Consider the following 20,987-nt stretch of genomic DNA (forward strand, 5'->3'; position numbering starts at 1 on the left):
TCGCCTGCTGAGCTAATATTACTTGCAGCTGATGATAGACCTTCATGACTGTCATTATTTTGTTGTAAATGTAAATAAGCATTAAAACACCTGAAACTTGCCACCCATGTTCTGAACAGCTATTTTTTTCAGCTTTAAAATTCCTAAAAGATAACAAATGAATGAAAGAACATGAAATGGCTTAAAAACTCAATCAGAAGTAGGATAATATTTGCCCACATTATGGTGGAGGGAGAATGGGGGAAGTTGTTCTTAGGATAACATTGTTTTAGAACTACAAGTCAAGAGATTTTCAAATGGCTGAGAAGGAAAGGAAGACGTAAATCCTTTACTTCATCCTCTTTTATGCTCCAAGTCTCAGGAACTAGAGATCTCAGAGCCTCATTTATTTCCCTAGGATTCCCGTGGAAGAGAGAAAGGGTACAGTTTAAAGCCAAATATAGTAAATCAGAATGAATTAAAATTCCACCTCTAAGTTCCACACAGGTCTTACTTTGCTATTTTCTTGTGATTATTTCATTTAACAGTCGTCAAGAAAGAGTTTTTCCAAACATGCTGGAATATTCAAATCAATTATGTTAATCAGGTTAGCCTTTTCAGCCTCTTTATTCACTTTTCTGAGAATAAAAATTTAGAGAGATGTGACTCTCCATTACATAACCCTTGCTGGTCTGATCCTACCATGCTATGCTTATCCAAGTGCTGTACTATTCTCTGCTTAATTAAGCTATTTATCAGTTTCTTTAGAACAGAGGCTCGGCTCACAGGACCTTAATTCTAAAAATCCATCTTACTTAAGAAAGATACTAAGAAACTTTCTAAGCTCCAGCCATGGCTGCTGCTTTTACAGTTTTGGGACCTGACAGAACTTCTGCTAAAGTCAGCAGACTCAGAAGTCAAGCTTGCTTGGACTCATTGTATGTCTTCATATTTTCATAATTTCCTGCATCATTGCCTTATAAACATTCTCACCAGGACAACTCAGGCTAGCAAAGATCTTCAGTTTTATATTCCTAGATGTATTTAGGACAGGGTTCAGTTGTCTAAGCACAAACATCTCATACCACTTTATATAGCCATCAGGACATACTGCCTAGCTTTCAGCTGCCACTATGGAAATAACATGTCTCTCATGTCTCTCTGTGTCACATTTGTTGGTCCTGTGCAGATGCCCCAGGTCACTACAAGTCTATGTTTAGCCAACTGAACCCCGTATTTAATGACTTACACACAAGTGAGTTCCATATTGGGCAGAACAAGCTTAAATTTCCCACTAAGAAATATCTTAAAAATATAACTTCCTGTTATTTCTTTCTGATTTATACAACTGAATAATATGCAGTAGCATCTTTTCTTTAGATTTCCTGTATTTTGTTCCTTTCTTTGCTTACGTCATTCTTTCCTTGCCGTAACTCGTTTCAGATAGAGCAAAACTAAAGAAGTTACTGTACATCTATATCTTAATATCATCATTTGCCCTTTTTTCTTCCTATGTGCATCTTTTCTAGTACTGAATTCTCAGATAGAGTTCTGTGAATTTTTGAGGTAATGGACTGTTCAATACCCATTTATTTGTGGTGAAACTGGAGTGACTCCCTTATTTTATTGCTTTGAAAACTCTAGTTGACTCCTTACTTCATGGCAACACTTCTCAATTTGAAAAAAGATCCTTCAGTCAACAAAAAGAAATGTTACTGTGTCTTTGCTGTGTTTATGTCAGGCAGATTTAGGCCTAAGAGGTACACAAGCCATATAGTCTTCAACATGAAGGTTGATTCTGAAATAGCCTCTAGGTTAACTGTCTAGATTTCTAGGGTATTTTTTCCTTTATACTTCAGCTGCTCTTGACAACTTTTATAGATTTTAAATACTCTCTTTTCCATCTCATTGTTATTTTGATACCTTTCCATTAGGAGATCAAATTTAACTTTCCACTGATCACTTAAGCTTTCAAAATTAGTTATGATAGAATCAATTTGTCTTCATAGAAAATGGTAATAGATAATAAATATAAGCATTATATTCTTACTCTCCTCACGTTACCCACAACATGAATATGCCACCCTTCAGACTGTGATCTCTAACAAGTCCCTTGAGCACCTGGTTGATTAGCATGCCTTGCCAATGACCCTTTCTTGGGACGTGCCTTGCTGATTCTTTGCAAATCAAACCTTTTATAAATGTCTCACCTAAAATCTTTAGCTGCTTTTAAAAGCTGTGATCAATATTCTCTTCTCATTTAGTCAATATTGAGTTAGGTAAAAATAAATACAGAACCCCCACATCCATTCCCAAATTACCTCAAGATCTCTCCTGAGGAAAATCCAATAGATTTTACCAAAATCCAAGAATAACCCTATACAATTACGGCAGAAACAGAATCTTTCTTATGTAAAGAAAGATTCATTTAGCAGATTCATGATGGTTTTAGTTCCTAATAAGTAAACACAAAGGTTTTTGCATTCACTAAAGAAGGAGCATGTTTTCTGTGGGTGACTGGACTGTGATCATGATTCAACTTTTTGATGCAGTGGCTCACAAGTTGTAGCCACTCATACAGTGGGTAGGGCACGCTTGTAGCCAATTAAATGCACATCACTTGGGTAACATAAAGCATACTGTAATTTTGACAAGCTCCTGCAATGCTGGCCACTTGGTGCTATTGTTTTAGTTCCCTCTGAGAACAGTAATGACTACAAGCAATAATGTAACAGTAGTATCTTGGGAAAAATTTAAACAAAGAGGTTAAACAGAGAGAAAAAGATTATATTAAACGCTTAGCAAAAAATATACATTTCATTATAATCATGTACCAAGGCAGTGGCATCTGAACCCCAGTATTTTTAAATGTTTGAATACAGCATAAAAAGGCAATTTATTAAAATGCTTTTAAGCTAAAGCATATACTTTAATCAGCTATCTGGGACAAATTTTAAAAAGTGGAGCACTGAAATTGTACTTTCAGGCTCTGAAAGAAAAAAGGATCATTTATCCAGCAGCACATTTATCCAGCAGATCACTGATCCAGAAAAACACATGAAATTAAACAGTTAACTACCTTATTTGCATGCATGTATTTAATGGACGACAAACTGTTTAGGCAGTTTCAGCTTCTCTTTTAAGATACTGCATTTAATTCTAATAGATATTAATTTTAACTTGTGTTATCTTTGTTCTCACAGCCACATAAACAGGAAGTGTTTTTGATAACAACTCCATCCAACTCCTTCCCTTTGCTAAACACTGAGGACATTTCAAGTAAATTGAGGTCTAAATGCTCTGAGTTATATCTGGCCTCTCAGAAAGCCTTCAGTATCACTTGTAATTCCATTGATTTGTGAATCTAATATCTTGTTTTCCCTTGGCTACTCATCACTTCATTACCTCAGACATAAGGCACTAGTAAGTCTTTTAGTTTTCTTCAACCAAAGAGTGTCAAGATGTAAGAAAATGGCTAACATGACATTAAAGAGGGGACTGACAACACTAAACCTGACGAAAAGAGGAGATCTATTTTAATAGACTTGGGCTGAAAATAAATCTCCACAAAGTAAGGATAAGCATAAAACTTCCTGGTATTCTTATTTCTACTTAAATGATTAGTCATTACTCAGCTAATGTATTGCTACATCCTCACCAAATAACAAGTTTGTTACACATTAAATATTGCTGGAGGAAAACAAGCAAAACCACATTCAGCTAACTTAGCTCCTTTTGTTTATGCACCAGCCCATCATGATATCCACATTTCTCTAGAAGATTTCATTTCCTTTTTCAGTATGTAGAACCATATACATCCAAAATACACAGCAATACTATCATGTCCACTCAAAATGATGTGGCAGATCACCTCTTGCTTGACAAGCACCTCTTGCTTAATTTGCCTCTGCCTCCGCAAGCATTTGCAGCAAGTTACAGAGCTGTTTTCTCTCTATAGACCATCTCAGCCTAGCTGGGCCTATTCATACCACCTACTGTAAGTCACGAAGTTAGGAGATGTTCTCTCTAGACTTGTTACACATGCACTGCAGAGAGGACTACCAGAGGTGGTGATTCAAAAGTATTCAAATGGGTTCTATTTCTGAATCATTTCTCTAGAAGACCTGTCCTTCTCTCTGTTAAGTTCATGTGGTATATTGATGAGGAAACCTAGGTAGATCTGTCCCTGGACAAGTGCCTATATTAGGTGCTGAAGTTAAGTCACTGTAAATATACACTACATGCTCCTTCCACAGGTTGTCTAAATGCTCAGACAATTTGCACGGCTTTTCTATGCTGTCCCACGTACTTAAGGTTATAAATGATTTCTAAACTGCAGCAGTATCACTCAATGATCCCTCCTTAAAGACCATCCTTCATGCTTACAAAACTTCTGACATGCTGTGACGGCTGCATATTTCTCTGTTTACACCTGCCTCATGCTTATCTGGCTGGCTGGTAGAAACAAATACGCTCCATATCTTAAATTTAGATTTTAAAGGAAAAATCAGGGAAGGGATCATCTCCTACAGACACACTGAGAACTTACTCTTTAAGTGTAACAATACCAGTGTGTAAATAATATATTTGTGGTGAACTTGATAAATTTTCTGCCCCCATGTTCATGTGCAGCATCTCATCACAACGCCCTGCAATCTCATAATGCCAGATTTAGGTGTCACTTGCCAAACCATGCTACCATCTCCTCAAGTTATTTGATTATTAGTATATCTAATCTTTATCAAGCTTGGCCTTTTTAAGTAAAACATACAGATTATATTTTTTTTCTTAGAGTTTGCCTAGCATTAGAAGGGTAAGTCGGGATAGTTGTCACTGTTATTGAGGAACACTTAAGCAGCAGTATTGTCTGCTCCTACAGTATCCAGAACCTAAACCCAAGGTACCGACGTGATCATGGGTACTCTTGCACCAAACTGACAGGAGTACTTTCAGAGCTGTTAAGAGCCGAGTTCTGGTTAAAGGTGTCATTCTCATTAGCCAAACGCTGATCACAGGATGAAAGGTATATAGAAGGTTAGTTCAGAAAATGCATTAAATCTGACAGTTTTCTCAAAAAAAAATATAGTTACATCTTCCCTCACTTTTCTATTCTTAATTAGAGAAAGGGAAACCTGATGTGAGCACAAGGCTGGTGGTCATTCTTATCCAGTTCTGAAGGGAAGTTAACAAAGTGCACAATTATGTTGTCAACACTTACATGCAATGATATTCCCATATCTATTTTTCATTCTGTTCTCATCTTTCTTAGCCGAATCCCACGGTGCAGACTGTCCTTCAAAGAAACTCTAAAAAAGGAAAGAAAGTGACATTAAGAAAAGCAAGCCTCAATAGTTACCTTGTAGGTAAACAAAGGAGAAAGGCAAACTGTACTTGTGGGTATTGTTGTTAAAGTATCATTTAACTGATTCTTTTATTGAGTCTCCTGTTTAAATGGTATTTATGCATAGCTTCAGACGTTACTTAAAATTTGACATGAGATTATCTGTGTAATAGCAAGAAGAATTATTTGCGAGTGAAGTGCTATTAAACCTCCCCAAATTTGCATGCTTGCAACACTGAGAGTCCTTCATTTCTGCTATCCAGATTCCCCACATAGTTCTCATACACACATATGAAGCTGAAGGAGCTTCATCATCATGTTGGAGTTGCTCCAGTATTCGAGTGCAGAATTACACACTGCACTGACACGTTTTATTTTTGACATATCAAGTTTCATTTACTTCTTAGTAGATGACCTCATGGGTCTAAACATATGTAGGCATTTGGAAAATGTGGATTCAATGAGCATACATGTATCTTTTTTTTCTTAAACACAATTTACAATACTGCCATGATGATTGTTTTCTCAGACAATAATGTCATTTTGTGAAACATGCGATCTTATTCACCCAACCTCTATGCTCTAGCTAACGAAGTTCATGCAAATAGGGAAGTTGAAAGTGCTGAAAGTATATTTTTACATGAATAAAACACAGAAGCTGCCAAAAGGGCAGCAAGCAAGTTGTTATGCCCTATCCATTCTGTGCTTTCTGTGGTCTAAAAGAGAATTTGCACAATTTCTTAATTTATGCACTGTATCCATAAGTCATATCAAGTAGATGCATTTTATCATTTTGTATTGAAATATTAATCTTGTGTTAAAAATATTTAGTTGCCAGGCAAATCAGTGGAATTCTATCATGATGATGACTGGTCTTAATTCATGTTTTTATCTTTTTTACTAGAATGATCAGTATATTAAATATTTTGATTCAGGAGGGACATGAAGGTACATGATTAACTTTTCTGGTAACAGAAGCTCAAAATGATTAAGCACTAACCTAAATAGGGAAAACCTTTGGAAGTTTTTATCTCTTGCAAGACCTCAGTACATTCTGAGTGGTTTAAAACAGATAACACCCATTAAATAGACTACCATTAGTATCCTTTGCCCTCATACTTGAAAAAATGTTGTTCAAATCTCAATGATTTCCAATAGCAAAAAGCAAAAAAGTCAAAATAAACCCTAGATCCCTTGCTGAAGTCAAAGGGACACAAGGGCATTCAGTGTCTAAAATGGATATTTCTTTAATAAGTTCACTAGAGTGCTGGTTTCCAAATTATGATATAGAAATTCTTGGGAATACGTTGATTATTTCTAAAAAGTTTGTAAATAACAACTCAAGAAAAACAGAAGGATTGTCAATGACTTCAATCTGTTTGTCCTTCATCTCTCCACATTTTCCTTAGAAAATTTTTAATGGTTTGCAAATTGAAATGGTTAAAACCCATTAATACTAATAAATTTCTCTTTTATCATGGCATACCATCATTGGGTACAGCTCTGAGAAATGCAGATTGTTACTAGGATAGATAAGCAAAACCCTGTAAATTCTAAGATGATTTATAGCTTTGGGGCTGTTTGCCAAAAAAGCATCAATTGTTATCTGATTATAGATTTGCCAATGGCATCTAAAGCAAGCAAGCCCTCCCACTCTAGAGCACTCTCCACTCAGGCTGGATGAAAAATACTTTTGTAATAAGCCCAACTGAACTGCGTAAGGAATGACTTTCTGTGGGCAAAGATCTATGTCTCAATTTCTTGCAAAGTTCACATTCTCAGAAAACACTGGATACTGCACAATTGAATACAGTTAAAGGCAAAATAGAGATGGAAATGTTCAACAACAAAGCTCCAAAGATAGAACAAACTAATCATTCATCTGATCTAAAATCTGATGTGGATTTCAGGATTTTGCATTTCAGACGTCTACACAGACTATTGAAAATTCTAGCTTTCTTATAGTCTCTGACAGAGACTAGTTCACAGAATTGATCCATAAGATATTACCCAGCAAGTGATTTTCAGTTTAATTCACTAAGCATTACATGTGCTGCTACAGAGAAAGTCCTGCTGGTACAGCTTCTGAGCCTACAGCAAGCAAAATGGAAGACCCAAATATACTCATAGGGACACCTTGCTTCTCTCTGTCCCATTAATGAACTTTTACAAAACCAATCAAATAAAGCAATCTCTGGAGACAACTGGGAAAGATTTACATGGTATTGAATTCAGGGAAGATATATAATAGGCAATGTACTGCTTTGGGCAGCTCATCTACATCTCATGTGCTAATGAACGGGTTCAATTTCTCCCACCTGTCTGGATCTTCTGAAAACAATGATAAGCTTAATGAGCCTTACAGATAAAACATCTCCTAACAATATGTCTGCAACATAGATAATTCTCTGCTTTAGAACACTTATATATCAAACCTCACACAATAGTGAAAACAAAGAGACAGATTTACATTTCCAGCTACTGCATATTAACTTCACTTTCTTTATTAAAAATGTATAGAAAATGAACTCCACATATATATTTTTCTTTGGGTTTTTATCAATAAATTAGTTAATGAAATAAAACATATCACATAGGGAAAATAAGACATGTAGATTCATTTTTCTTTTTAATTCATTTTGGGATACACATTGGTATTTCAGTGAGAAGTGTACAGAAAAGATAATTTGAAGGAAGAGGTATTACAGTGCAAAAGCATAAAAAGAAACAGTTATTGTAAAAGACAGCTGGAGTGTCATTTCCTAAATTCCCCACGTGCTGCCATTACGCAAACCGCAACAGAACGATAATCCACAACGTATTATAGGGAGAAATCTCATTTGTCCCACAAGTAAAGAACAGAGCAGATATCTCATAACAGATGATCTGTCAAGATCTTTCCTTACTTGTGAGAAATATATGTTTCATTACAGAAATTTTTCTAATCTCTTTCTGACATATCACTCTCCAGGGAAACTGCTGCATAGCAGCCCACACATTATCTTTTTGGCTATTCATTCTAATTCATCCTCAGAAGTTTCTTAAAATTGTGGGCCATTAGGAAGAAATATGCCCCCAAACAGCTTAACTCCACCAAATGCTTGGCAAGGGCAATGGAGAACTGAAAATGAGTGTACGACATTTCTCATATAATTTAAAATAAGCATTTCTTTAACTCAAATCACACAGAACCATGGTTACCCAGCCTCCATTATCTTCTTGAAAAATGAAACACTTTTTAAGCCAGCTGTTGTTACAGCAGACATTTCAGTACACAGTGTCAACTGTCATTCTGTAGTAGAAAACATTTCAATGATCAGAATAAAACACTTTCTGAAGAAAAATGAATTACAGAGAACTGCTTTATATGCAACATGAAAACTGGTCAGTGATGCAGCAGCTGAACCATCTTAGGATGAATGTGATATTTTTGCATGCTTTAACTCAATACTGCGGTGGTTTTCCATTAGAAATTAAATATTTGACAAGGGCTAATTCACTGTGACCCTCAGACTAGAAAATAACTGCCATATCTCAAATGAAGAGGGACATAATAATCGCAAATACAGATTTTTAAAATTATTCCCTTTCCTCATTTAAAAGTCATAAGGCAAAAAATATTGGAAGGGACCTATATAAAACTACAATTTGAAGAGGCTAGAATGTGGAGAATAGGGTAAGATCTTCAGAATACAACTTATAACTCTGTTGATTGTCATTTTTGGCAACACACTGTCTATCCTAGATTTTCATGCTTCCAAGTAAGGATAATAAAAATAATACATCTTTGTGAGCGCTTTAAGATCTAAAAATGTAAACTCTTCAGTGAAATTACTATTTTTATTGTTAATTAAAAGCCAAGCAGCAACTTTTTCAAAAAATACTTCATAGTTGCTAGGTGACAACAGTGCAGACTCCTACAATGTCATTTACAAAACGCAAGCTCTTACAAGCAAAGAAATGAGAAGTTAAGGGCATCATAAATCTTGCTCTGCCTACTTAATAAGCAAGAATATTATTCATAGGTACAAAAAAATGCATATTGCACTGTGTAACAGTCTTAAGTTTGATCTGTGGATTTGTTTTTAAATGTATGACTCTTTAGGATATCTGTTTTTCTCTACTGACTCTGAGTTTCTCCACTGATAACATTCATTTTCCATTGCTATTTCTAGATAACCAGATTAAAATATATTTTGGCAAAATTATCAATTTGACCTATTCAGTTATAAATACCTCTGGATTTGTTTTTAGGCAGAGAGTTATGGAGAGTGTCTAATTTAGGCCAGACCGGACAACAAACAGTGATCCTAATGGAGGTCCCTGTCTAAACTCAATTAGCTACAGAAGAAACTTATATTTCTACTGTCATCATTTGAATTGCAGCTAAATTAGATGCATAAAATGCCCTGAATTAGATAGTGAAGATTCACTGTTAGTTTTACCTAGATATACCACCTTTCACTAATGTTATGTCCATTTTATATGTAGAGATTACAGATAGGAAAAAATGCATCCATTACAGTCTAAGTTAATATCCTAGGGCCACATAAGACTCTTCTTTGTATTTACAAACCCTAGTAAATATGCATTGCATTTTAAGCAAGTTCAAAAATGTTTGGAGGACAAGGATCTTCAGGTTCATTTAATGAACAGCACAAGATTTATGAGTACAGTAAACCTGTCAGTTCATTGGTTTTTCAGTATTCAGAATCTGCTAAGTATCTGATACGTGAAGCTGTTCTTGTGACTTAGCAACATTAACCGTTTTGGTTTTTTTTAACAGAAAATTGAAATAATCACGTTCAGTTTGTTGATAACTGAGTATTTAGATTATTAAGGAATTAAGAAGAGTCATTGATAGTTACGTTAAAAGAAATCTGCAGGGAGGTCCAAGCTATGAAGCAACATTTTTAATCTTCTAGTCACTTTGAGGGAAGATTTTATCATTGAAAATGCATTACCTGTAAGTAATAGATCACCCCAAGTGTTTGTGAGCAGTGGTAAATGATTTCACTGATTGCAACCCACTGTATGCAAGCAACTCCTCATACTTCAGTCATTGCTTTGGTCACTGAAAGCATTTGTGGATGACAGCATGCCACTAGAGAATATATTCACTATCAGCTTTTCCTTCCCTGTCAGCTTCAATCACCAAGAATTATTTCCAGTTTTCAAATAATGGGATTTAAAAAAAACATTTTACTATGCCTACCCTTGAAAACTGTCTGTTGCAAGAGCCAATGTGAAAATCTATCTAATCAATGTAAACTGCCTTCAGCAGTTATAAAGCACTTACCAGTGTGTTACTGTAGCCTAGGTCTGAACACAGAAGGAAAAAAACCCCAACAATAAAGACTGTAGCAAATAGAATATATTCATGTTACTGCTAAAACTACCCTTTTCTGTTTAGAATTTTCTGGTAAAATTAGGTTGGTAGTTTACATAAAGTTTTCTGTGTGTAAGGTAAAAGATGCAGATCAGTCTTAAAGCACACACACAGTTATAGTCTGACATACAGCATCTCTCTAATATTGTTACTGATGCTCATTTATGTGCCTCCTTGAACTGATGTAAAAAACCCCAGAAACCTCCACTTATAAAGGCTTGCATAGCCAGAGGTAGGAAGCAGAGTATTTTCCTTCTCAGGTGCATTTAGGTTAGTCTGTATTACACATGAGAAGAAGCAGTGCTTTCAATTAGTGTATTTGCTAATACATTTGTATTTTTAAAGTCCCAGGTTTTGGCACTCCCTGGATAGCTGGCCAGTCTAGTCAACCTATAGCTGCATAAGGAAAACATACTAAAATGATCAAAGTGCTTCAGTGTGGTGCTATGAATGATATAGATACTTGCAGCAGTCAGCGTGAATTAGATCTAGTTGACAATAGCATTAGCAAATATAGCGGAAATTCATTTAACGCCACAGGACAAGAAGGTAGCTCAGTTACAAGAATAGAGAAGTAACTTCAGTGAAAAGTGACTTTAGTCACTGTGAAAGTTGTGAAGGTTTGTACACCTTTGGGAATAGCAGGTTGTGAGTACCAGCCATGGTGAAGGCTAGTTTTTAGGTGCCAAGTGCATTTGAACAAAACCAAGAATTAGGTATTTTTTTCCTACTGAGCATTGTATCTGAGAATCCGTAGGGTTGCTTGGGGACAGGACCCAGAGGATGAGGCCCTCTGAGAGACACTGTAGGAGACCACATAGCATGGCTGGAACCACCCCACAGACCCACATGACTTCTTTCCTGGAGTGTGTCCTCTCTCCTGTGGAATAGGAAAGTTGTGCAATTTGTAAAATTGCATATATCAGTGATTGAAATATTTTGGTAGCTTAGTACATTTAGTCTCCAATAACCAATTGTCATTTGGTCTTAAACCTTGACAATACTGCAAAAAAGAGTGCCATGGTGCACTTCTGTAACAACTGATAAAAAGTTACTTTCTATATATTTTTAATCCAACCTATTTATGAGATCTGTTGATGTAACTGCTTATCTCGTCATCCAACATTGAAGATAACACCTGTAAGATTCAAAGCAGGAATAGAAATCTTTATAGATTCTGCAGGGTGGTCTAAAAATTTGATAGATAACATAGTTTTGATAGGCTTTCAGAGCTATTTCCATTTTGCCCACATAAGTTTTAAAAACTCTGTTACTTTCATTCCTTTAAAATTCTTTAAGACTCTTGTAAAAGGAAAGATTTTTAGAAATATGGTGAAATGTGAATTAGTAAGAGGACTGCAATAGAACATACAATTAAAATTCTAATTTAGAAACTTATTCCCTGGCATACTAGACGGCAATAACTTAACCTCATTAATCTTCCTGATTTATCTCCAGCAGAAAAATATACTATGTTGATAGGATTTTATGATCCTTTTTTATAGAAAGGACCCTCTGGGTACAATATACACACTTGCACTGTAACTAATATGCAGGACATATTATTTTTAACTTCTGGGTAAAAGGAAATAAAGTTGGTCTCAAGCAGTGCTTATTTCCTCTTATGAAAATAAATGTTCTGCTTTTGGAGGATTTAACAAATACTTTTCATGTACAGCCTGTGGGATTTTCTTATCTCCCCATTCTTTTCCCATGTTTTCTTTTCCACACAGCACGTAATTAAAAGTTTTGTTCACAACTATCATATCTTGTATATTTTCAAGAACAGAGTAAACTTCAGCAACACTTGTGACCGTAACGTCTCTAAACATGAAGTGAATGAATACAGGCTACTCTGAATACCAACTAGTTCTGTGCTTTGATAGGAAACCTCTTTTGGGGAACTACAGGAAGACATTGATCACCACAGAGGCACTATCCATCCTTTTGTGAACAAAATTATCTGCTTCATTATTCAGTAACTCTGTCATCTCCCTGTGTTGTTCCAAAGGCTCTAATTACACATCAGTTGTACACACGAGTGGTGCAGTCATTTATTTCTTAATGGGAATTCCTACTTACCAAGATGCAGGTAATTTTCACTACAAGGATGGCGTCGCACTGGAACAGAGAAGTTGTGGATGCCTCAACCCTTGAGGTGTTCAAGGCCAGGTTGGATGGGGCTCTGAGCAACTAGTGAAAGGTCTCCCTGTCCATGGCAGGAGGGATGGGACTAGATTATCTTTAAGGTCTCTTCCAGCCCAAACCATTCTGTGATTCCATGATTTACACAAAAGGGGGAGGACTCAAAGTTACATACAGTGCTTTGAATGTGTAGGTAAATTCTAGATTGGCTTTTTTATACCATCTTTGAAAGGCTAACATGTAAATACCTCAAATGACTCAGATGGAAGGAAAATATTCAGTCTGATCACTATGACATGGTTTGAATGAGGCCAAAGGGGAGAGGTATCTTAAGATATTGTGTGACACCAGGGACACCAGCTCTGAGCTAATGCTGGTAGCCAAGGTACCATTTCAATCATTTACTAGTTTACTACTACTACTACTACCACTACTACTACTAATATTACTGTTATTATTGATCATGATTTTGGTGATAATGGGCCCCTTTTGCCCCCACCTTTGAAAACTTGCCTCACTTTCCTGTATTAGAGGATGTGTTATCCAAAGTAGCTCTTGGCTGCCAAATTATCAGTGTAAATGACTCCTTTTTCCAATGTCACAGTGCAACTTGTGCTGCTTTTTTGTTGCAGTTGTTTTACAAGTAGCCACAAGGACAGGCCCCTGGAACTTTCAGACTGAGCAAGCTGCAATGTTGCTGTTAAGGGTGCCACAGGCTTTGATTATTTGCATCAGGGATCTGCACTGTTTGCTAAGACTCCTTGAGTCTTCCTGTTGAGTAAGCATTGCAGAAGAAAGGAAATAACATCCCTGTTTTACCCTAGTAGCAGTTTCCTCTTCTTTCCTCCTTGGCTGCAACACAGTTTCTCATCTCCTTTCCCTCTGTTTGGAGTTACATCTACATAAGGATATCTGTATGCTTGTGCATTGCTACTCTATCAGAATTTGGAAAACCATGGAGTTGTCTCCTCTTGTTTTTTGTTTCCAATTTTTATTCAAGAAATTCTTTTTTCAGTCCCTTTCTGCCAAGCAAAGCATTCCTTCCACAATACTACTTAAAACTCAGAAGTACATCACCCCTAGATTTTCTCTGTTGCACTCAGAATGTTAGCAGGCAGATGGATTCTAAAAACTGTTTTTAGGTACCTTAGAGCTTTGAGAATATTATTTGGAATCTTTTTGTGCACTTTAAGTTTTAATTCAAAAAACTAACAGAAGATTTAAATATTTTTTCCTGAGTCTAGCCCATTTTTCCTCCTAAAGATTAGCACTTTGATATTTGATTTACTTTACAAATAATAAAAGCTTGCCCCAGAGAATGGTTTCAAAGAGTAATGAAATGTTATTAAAGCAAAGCATAAAAATACAATGTGCTATGAAAGAAGTAGGCAAGAACTACAGATTTGTTCTTTATACAGTAAAGAGAAGAGTTTGCAATTGGTTTAAAATATAACGAAAAAAGAAAACAAAAGGAAGGAAGAGGAAATTAAAACGAAAAATTGAGAGAGCGAGAGAGAGAGAGGGAAGAGAAGTAGAAAATACAAAAAAATTTAGTCATTCTAAGAAATAATCTGTATTTAGCTGAAGTGGTAAGCTTTGTGCTGTAGTCATTACAATTTTCTCTGTTCACTCATGTTTTACACAGTGATTGATGAGTGCTGCTTCACTCATTGCCTGCATATGTTACAAAATGCACAAAACAAGGCTTAAGGTTTCCAAGAAACTCCTTCTGAAGTAAGTGGGAAATACTTACTTTCCATGGCAAAATACTTACTTTCCATGACTTGATTGACATTGTAAACCTGTGACATTATTCTTTCAGCAACTATATTATTTGAAGAGGTACTATTTATTTAACAGCTGTGCACTTCTGCTTACTGAAGATTATTTCTAATGAAAGGTGATCAGCATTAAACTGGTGGACACATACACTGATAAGAAAGGTGACTTCTGACACATTTCTAACTAATCCAGTAATATTTTGATCTGATTTAATTTGAATACATCACTGTAATTGAGACAGTGCTCTGAGCTCAGAATTCACAAGAACTGCCTGACTCTAAATTATCAGCTCACCCAAGCACAGAAAACCTGATACGATCTTCAAATCCCCCGTAAAGACAAGCTGTTTGTGATTTAGAACCACACAATTTGGAAAAACCTTGAATGTAATAAAATTCCCTGAAGCAACAAAAAATGGCATGTGGAAAAACGAAACAAAAGCAAACAAATGTTGAATTTGAAAAGTGAACAAACCCCTCCCCTATCTTCATCCAAGTTGTAATGTACACACAGCTGATCTAACCTTTCAGAAGTGATAAAACACCCCTCAGATTTGGCTCACTAAGTGAGCCTCAAGGGTTTTCATGAGTGTATCTAGGCTGCTCTAGTTAATATAATTTGAATAGAAGATAAAGAAACAAAGCTCACATAATAAGATTTTAATTCTGCTACAGGGCGACACTGACATCACATTCAACTACAAGATAAAAGCCAGAGTACACTAGCGTGCACAGATGGAACACAAATATTTTGCACACTGTTGTTTTTCCCAGTGTGTATAACAGAGTACTTTTCAAAGGAAGTAAGAGAAGTAGTGTGGAAAATATCCCTCTTTTAAATTTAGAAAGACAGCATAATTCAGGGAACAAAGGAACAAAGAATTTATTTGGCGCGCCAGGTCCTTCTCTCACCGAGTTTTTTGGGGAGAAAGACCCTGTGGGTGTACAACTTATACATTTTATAGTTTTCCAAAATCCCACCCTTTTCAGATAAGTTCTAATGTATTCCTTTTTACCTAAAAAGGTTTCTTCTCTCTGAAAAGGGGCTTTCCCTTTATCCCATTTGGCTGCAAGACATTCCCTGTCAAAAGTGATGGATCTTCCTTTGTTCTTAGCCCAAAGAGAAAACAAACCTTGTGTACAAAATGGCCCTAAAAGATTTAATTTTTAAGAATTTTCTCATTTCCCTTATCCCGCCGAAAGAGACCCTGATACCCAAGTTCAGGTCTTGGAACTTGGATATCTTACAACTTCACGATACGCCTATTATTAAAAAAAACCGTATTTTTATTTCTCATAGTAGGGTATGCTAAAATAGATAAGGGTCTACTTCCAGTGCCCTTTCAAAAAAAGGACAGCACTTCATTGTGCTGGTTCATTACATTTTTTGATCTTCACAAGAAACTTTGGTGCCTCAATGTCTGCTTTGCTTGTTTGCAAATAACACTATTTGCTAGCATATATGAAGTCAATTAGTCATTCCTCTGGGTTTGACTTTTAGCCCAGTATTTTCCTTGTTCTAAAGAAAATGATCTCCTATCTAAAGCTGCATGTCTACTTATCACTTTTCCTGGCTAGTATCCAGTCCCTGAGCCTATTATTTGCTACACTGTTCTGCTTGGGGGAGAGCAGTAATGTATGACAGTAGAGCCACTGAGTACTTCCACAGCAACAGGAGCTCCTGCTACTCCACTATTCAAAACTCCTGGCTCCAGTTTTTAAAGTTATGTTTCCTTTTCCCAGACACCCCTCTGCAGGCTCTCACTCTATAATTGCTTCCTGTCAATAATCTTCCCTTTGGACAACTGCACACTTACTGGGAAGGAGTGGGTGGGTAAAAACTTTAAAAAAAAATTGGTGTTGGTCCTAGATGATTTCCCATCTCTCTGAAAAACCATTGAAAGAACAATACTGAGTATTTAAGAGCAAAGAAAGATAATCAGCATAAAAACAGTAGAGGTAGTAATGGGATTGACAATTATGACAAGTATTGCTGTCAATTGTTAACCTAATTATTTTTAGTTTGCTCACTGTATACTGACAGCCAGCAGCAATTCAATACAGCTCCAAGACTACTTGTTAGAACAAAGAGTGTCTGCTTAGGCACACTAGCAAAGAGCAGCAGCTTACCAATCTGAATTGCCTTATTTTGATGTTTGAAATGTATATACAGCACTTTCTCATTCAGAGAGGCATCCCTGCAGCAGTTTATCAACCAAGCTTAAAACCAGACAGTTTATTTGAGTATATAATATATGGAATCAAGGCTCCTCAAATGACCTAGGCTCAGCTAATGGGTCATGTGTAGACGAAGTACTCTGTGGAAGCTAATAATGAGGGACAGGCAAAAGGAGTTTCTGTCCCTAAATGCTGCCATTTGAAGACCACTTCTGCATCATTAATCTAACATCAGATATGTAGTACTAAGATTTTCCCAACAGAAAAATACAATACACAAGTGACAGCTTCACTACGGCATGTACAGGAGCTTATCAATGGACATTCAGACTGTCCAGCTCCCTTTCCCTGTAATCAGCTAGTATATTCCTGATGCCTGAGAACGAAATCTTCAAAGAGCCTTGAGAAATCTTCTGAACTTGTACTGACCTTGTGCAATACAATGGAGATCTCTGGATATCGAAGTGAAAATGTCTCTTCCTTTTTATATCACTCACACAGCTACACTCAGAGAATATATGCTGCAAGTGAAGTAAGTATTGGACTAACTAAAAGAAAAAAAACCATCTCCATCCATAGTGACGGAAATGGGAATTTGAGTGTCATCAGTTACCTACTGGGCAGAACTGCAACACAGATGTCTCTTCTACTCTAATTTCGTGGTGTTTTACAATCACTGTGTACAAGTAACAGTACAGTTTAGTAAAACAATGACCCAAATGTAATACTCACAGAGAACAGACTCTGGTAAAAAAAGGAAAGAAAAGTGCTATTGTTTGACAGATTAGTCTTTATTCTAAAGGACAACATGGTGAGGACACGAAGGTGAGTTGTTTATGAGTAAGGGAGCTAACTTAAAAGTTATGAAGTCTACGTTAACACAAGTGGACTATGAAATAAGAAACTTAACAAATAAAAGGTTAGTTACAAAGGAAAAAATGGTGTAAAATACTGTTTATACTCACAGTTTTAAGAACAGAAAAGGAGTAATCATAGTACTGCACCCATGACATTATTCTGTGGATTTTTTCCTGGTGTACAGCATCCTTGTGAACATGTCACCTAGATACTCCTTTGTTCAGATTCTGATTGTGCTGAGTATCAAAACAATTCTTCAGTAATGAAGACTGAGGTTTAACGACTTAATGTATAATTCTGGTTTTTGCAATCTGCTTCTTCATTTTCTCTTTTGGATTAACTGAGCAAAATACAGCAATTTATCAGCTCTCTGTGGACATTTCAAGATTTATATACATTGCAGCTCTACATTTTTATTCCTTTCATTAGAACACTGCACTGAAGCTAGATTAATTGAGGCAAGCCAACACTGTAAAAGCTCTGTTGAATAGCAGCAGATGCCTTTATTCTCTGCATCTCTCTATAAAACAAAACTTTTAAAAATTTGAATCACTATATAAATATTTCCCTTACAAGACAATACAAAGATTCCAGGCATCTGTCTCTCATTAAGCCAATTACTAGTTGTTTAAAATAATCCAATAAAGTCCATATTTATTATGTTTCTTATTAAAAGTATTTTTAAACTCTATGTGCCAAATGCTGCAAATGGAACAAGATAAAATGATGAAGAGTGAGCTAGATGGACAAGAGTGACTTGACAATGAAATGTTCCAGTCCTGACATTTGGTGGAAGTTCTAACTTTGAGAAACACCCACTTAAATAACAAGGGGAGGCTTACTGCTACGAGACTTGGAGATGTCAGCTCAGTAGGGACCAGAGCAGGAGTACAAGGGGGAACATATATTAAGGAGTAAACAGCTGGAGTGTTAGGGAGGTCAGCTGGAGTGTTCAAGAAATTCCTTAGTGACCTGGATGATAGGGCAGAGCGCACTCTCACCAACCACAGAATCATTTAGGTTGGGAAAGACCCTTAAGATCATTGAGTCCAACCATTAACCCAGCACTGCCGAGTCCACCACTAAACCGTGTCCCTAAGTGTCCTGACTACCCTTTTAAATACCTGGCAACTTCACCTCTTCCCTGGGCAGCTCGCTCCAATGCTCAACAACCCTTTTGGTGAAGAAATTTTTCCTGATACCCAACCTAAACCTCCCCTGGCACAACTTAAGGCTGTTTCCTCTTGTCCTGTTACTTGTTATCTGGGAGAAGAGATCAGCCCCCACCTTGCCACAACCTCCTTTCAGGTAGTTGTAGAGAGCATCCATGCAAAATGTCCACAAATGTCCAAGAAATATCCATTGCTAATAACAATTTAGTTTGCATGAGGACCCTTTTACTGTCTGTAAAATACCTGGATTTAGTGCAAATCTGTCAACATAACGTGGTGGTCCCATGTCCCACTCTGGTTTCTTACCTTGCCCTAAGTCAGCCTCTGTAAGTTGAATTTTAGTTCCATAAAAATATATTTAAAAGTGTATCTGAGACAACATCCCAAAAAAGTATGGTTTGCTTTTTTCATATTAGGTAGCTGAATTTGAAAGTTACCGTTCTCTATAACTTCATTGTAGTCATAACTGCTGGCAACTAAACTTGTCCTATCAGTTAAAATACAAATACTTGTTATGATACCAGGAAAAACCTGAATTCTAGCATAAACCCAGGTAATTTTTCTGTTTTTCATTAGAAGATGATGAAACTTTTCCAGGTGTGGGCAGAACTGCATGGTGAATGGAGTACTTCACTGCTTTATGCACATGCATTTCATGTGCATGCAGCTTTTTAAAATGTGGTGTGTATTAGCAACACCAAAATAATACTTTCTGTAGTGTATTTTTTTTTCCTTTTTCTGCATGAAAATAGAGAGGGGAGCAAATTTTTTCATTTTTTTATATTATTGCACTACTAAGCTTGAGCGCTACAACACAGTGCTCTTCCACACTAAAACAGTCATATTGGTAGCACTATGCAAATATTTCATTACACCAAAAAAATCACTTACAGACTAGTCAGGTTTCCAGGGACTCTGGTACTTGCTAAACGGCAAATCAGGGGAAAGAGGACACACAAAAACATGGTCTGTTCCTCCCTCAATCCCAGAAGCACAGAATCACTACCTTAGTATAACTCCTTTCCACAGTTGTTTCCACACCCTGACCTCCACAGTCAGGACATCTTCTCTGCTGTTTCTCTGGAGGAAAAAGGAGATTACTTATAGCTGAAAGAAGTAAAGCAGGAATGTAGTCCACCTCCTGCCCCTCACTTTCCCTGGTGTTGGGGAGGAGGACCCCCATCCACTGTACTGCTTGCTATGCTCAGAAGAAGGAGGTGGCAGTGGCCTTAGAAAAGGAATATTTTAAAAAGATTCAATCAGATCCCCTATAAGATATTCAAGGCAATTCCACTGTTGTGCACTTTAGCTAAAAGTTATGTCAAAAGGAAAGACATTTGCTTCCTTACTAGGCTGTCCTTCTATCTCAGCAAAGATCAAATATTGACTGATGGCATGATTACAGTGTTTTTAAAAAATGCCACCAAAAAATCACAAACACATAATCCCAGTAACAAGAAATAAAAAGCAATCCACAAAACAGTTAAACTTCAGAGAAGCCCTACATGCTGCAGATAGCATGGCTTTTTTAGCTTTCTTTGTGTGCCAGACACACATATGCTTAGTAAATATCAGTAAAATAAACAAAAATACTATGCAAAAAACTGACAAATGGAGGGAAAATATGTCAATCTGAAACCAGATCTACAATTAAACACATAAAAACCATGAGCAATTTATGTGGTCTTTTTTGGATTCAAACATTTTTGTATGTTTGTTATGTACTGTTGGTTCTATAGACTTGATTCACAATGTAACTATCAAAATGCAAAATTCAAGCTGGTGATGTTGTAAAAGAAGAGACAATTAAAAAGTCACTGGTAAAACTGAAGTGTGTACAAAAATACCAGAAAAGCATCAAGACACCAAATTTGTTTAGATTTGAAATGTTTTTCTCAGTGCAAAACCAAAACAAATGCTTTGGTGTGGTTTGGAAGCTTAACCTGCTTAATTTCAAAATTCATACAACTGTATCCCTTTTGCTCCCCAAAACACAAGAAGTGGTTTACTGCTCACACTAGGAGTTTAATTCCACTACCTCAATGTACTGTAAATAATACAACTCTCTTGAAAGGGTCTAATTAATGGAAACAAGGTTCTTTGTAGAATAAAGCACTACTCAGAATAAAAGCTAAAGGATTAGG

At 36.4% G+C, this 20,987-nt stretch overlaps 1 protein-coding gene across 9 annotated transcripts in view; it reads right to left on the reverse strand.

Moving 5' to 3' along the window:
• The window catches only part of PTPRM (protein tyrosine phosphatase receptor type M), a 453,290-nt gene that overhangs the window by 55,133 nt on the left and 377,170 nt on the right, over positions 1–20,987 (reverse strand). For all 9 annotated transcript variants that reach the window (XM_051772753.1, XM_051772744.1, XM_051772735.1 and 6 more), the window contains one exon: positions 5,198–5,285. In XM_051772753.1, the coding sequence (XP_051628713.1) occupies positions 5,198–5,285 (88 nt within the window). The remainder of the gene's footprint in view (positions 1–5,197; positions 5,286–20,987) is intronic.

Source organism: Manacus candei, unplaced genomic scaffold (assembly GCF_025592945.1).
Source record: "Manacus candei isolate 608988 ecotype Guabito, Panama unplaced genomic scaffold, ASM2559294v1 h1tg000008l, whole genome shotgun sequence".
Classification (NCBI taxonomy): domain Eukaryota; kingdom Metazoa; phylum Chordata; class Aves; order Passeriformes; family Pipridae; genus Manacus; species Manacus candei.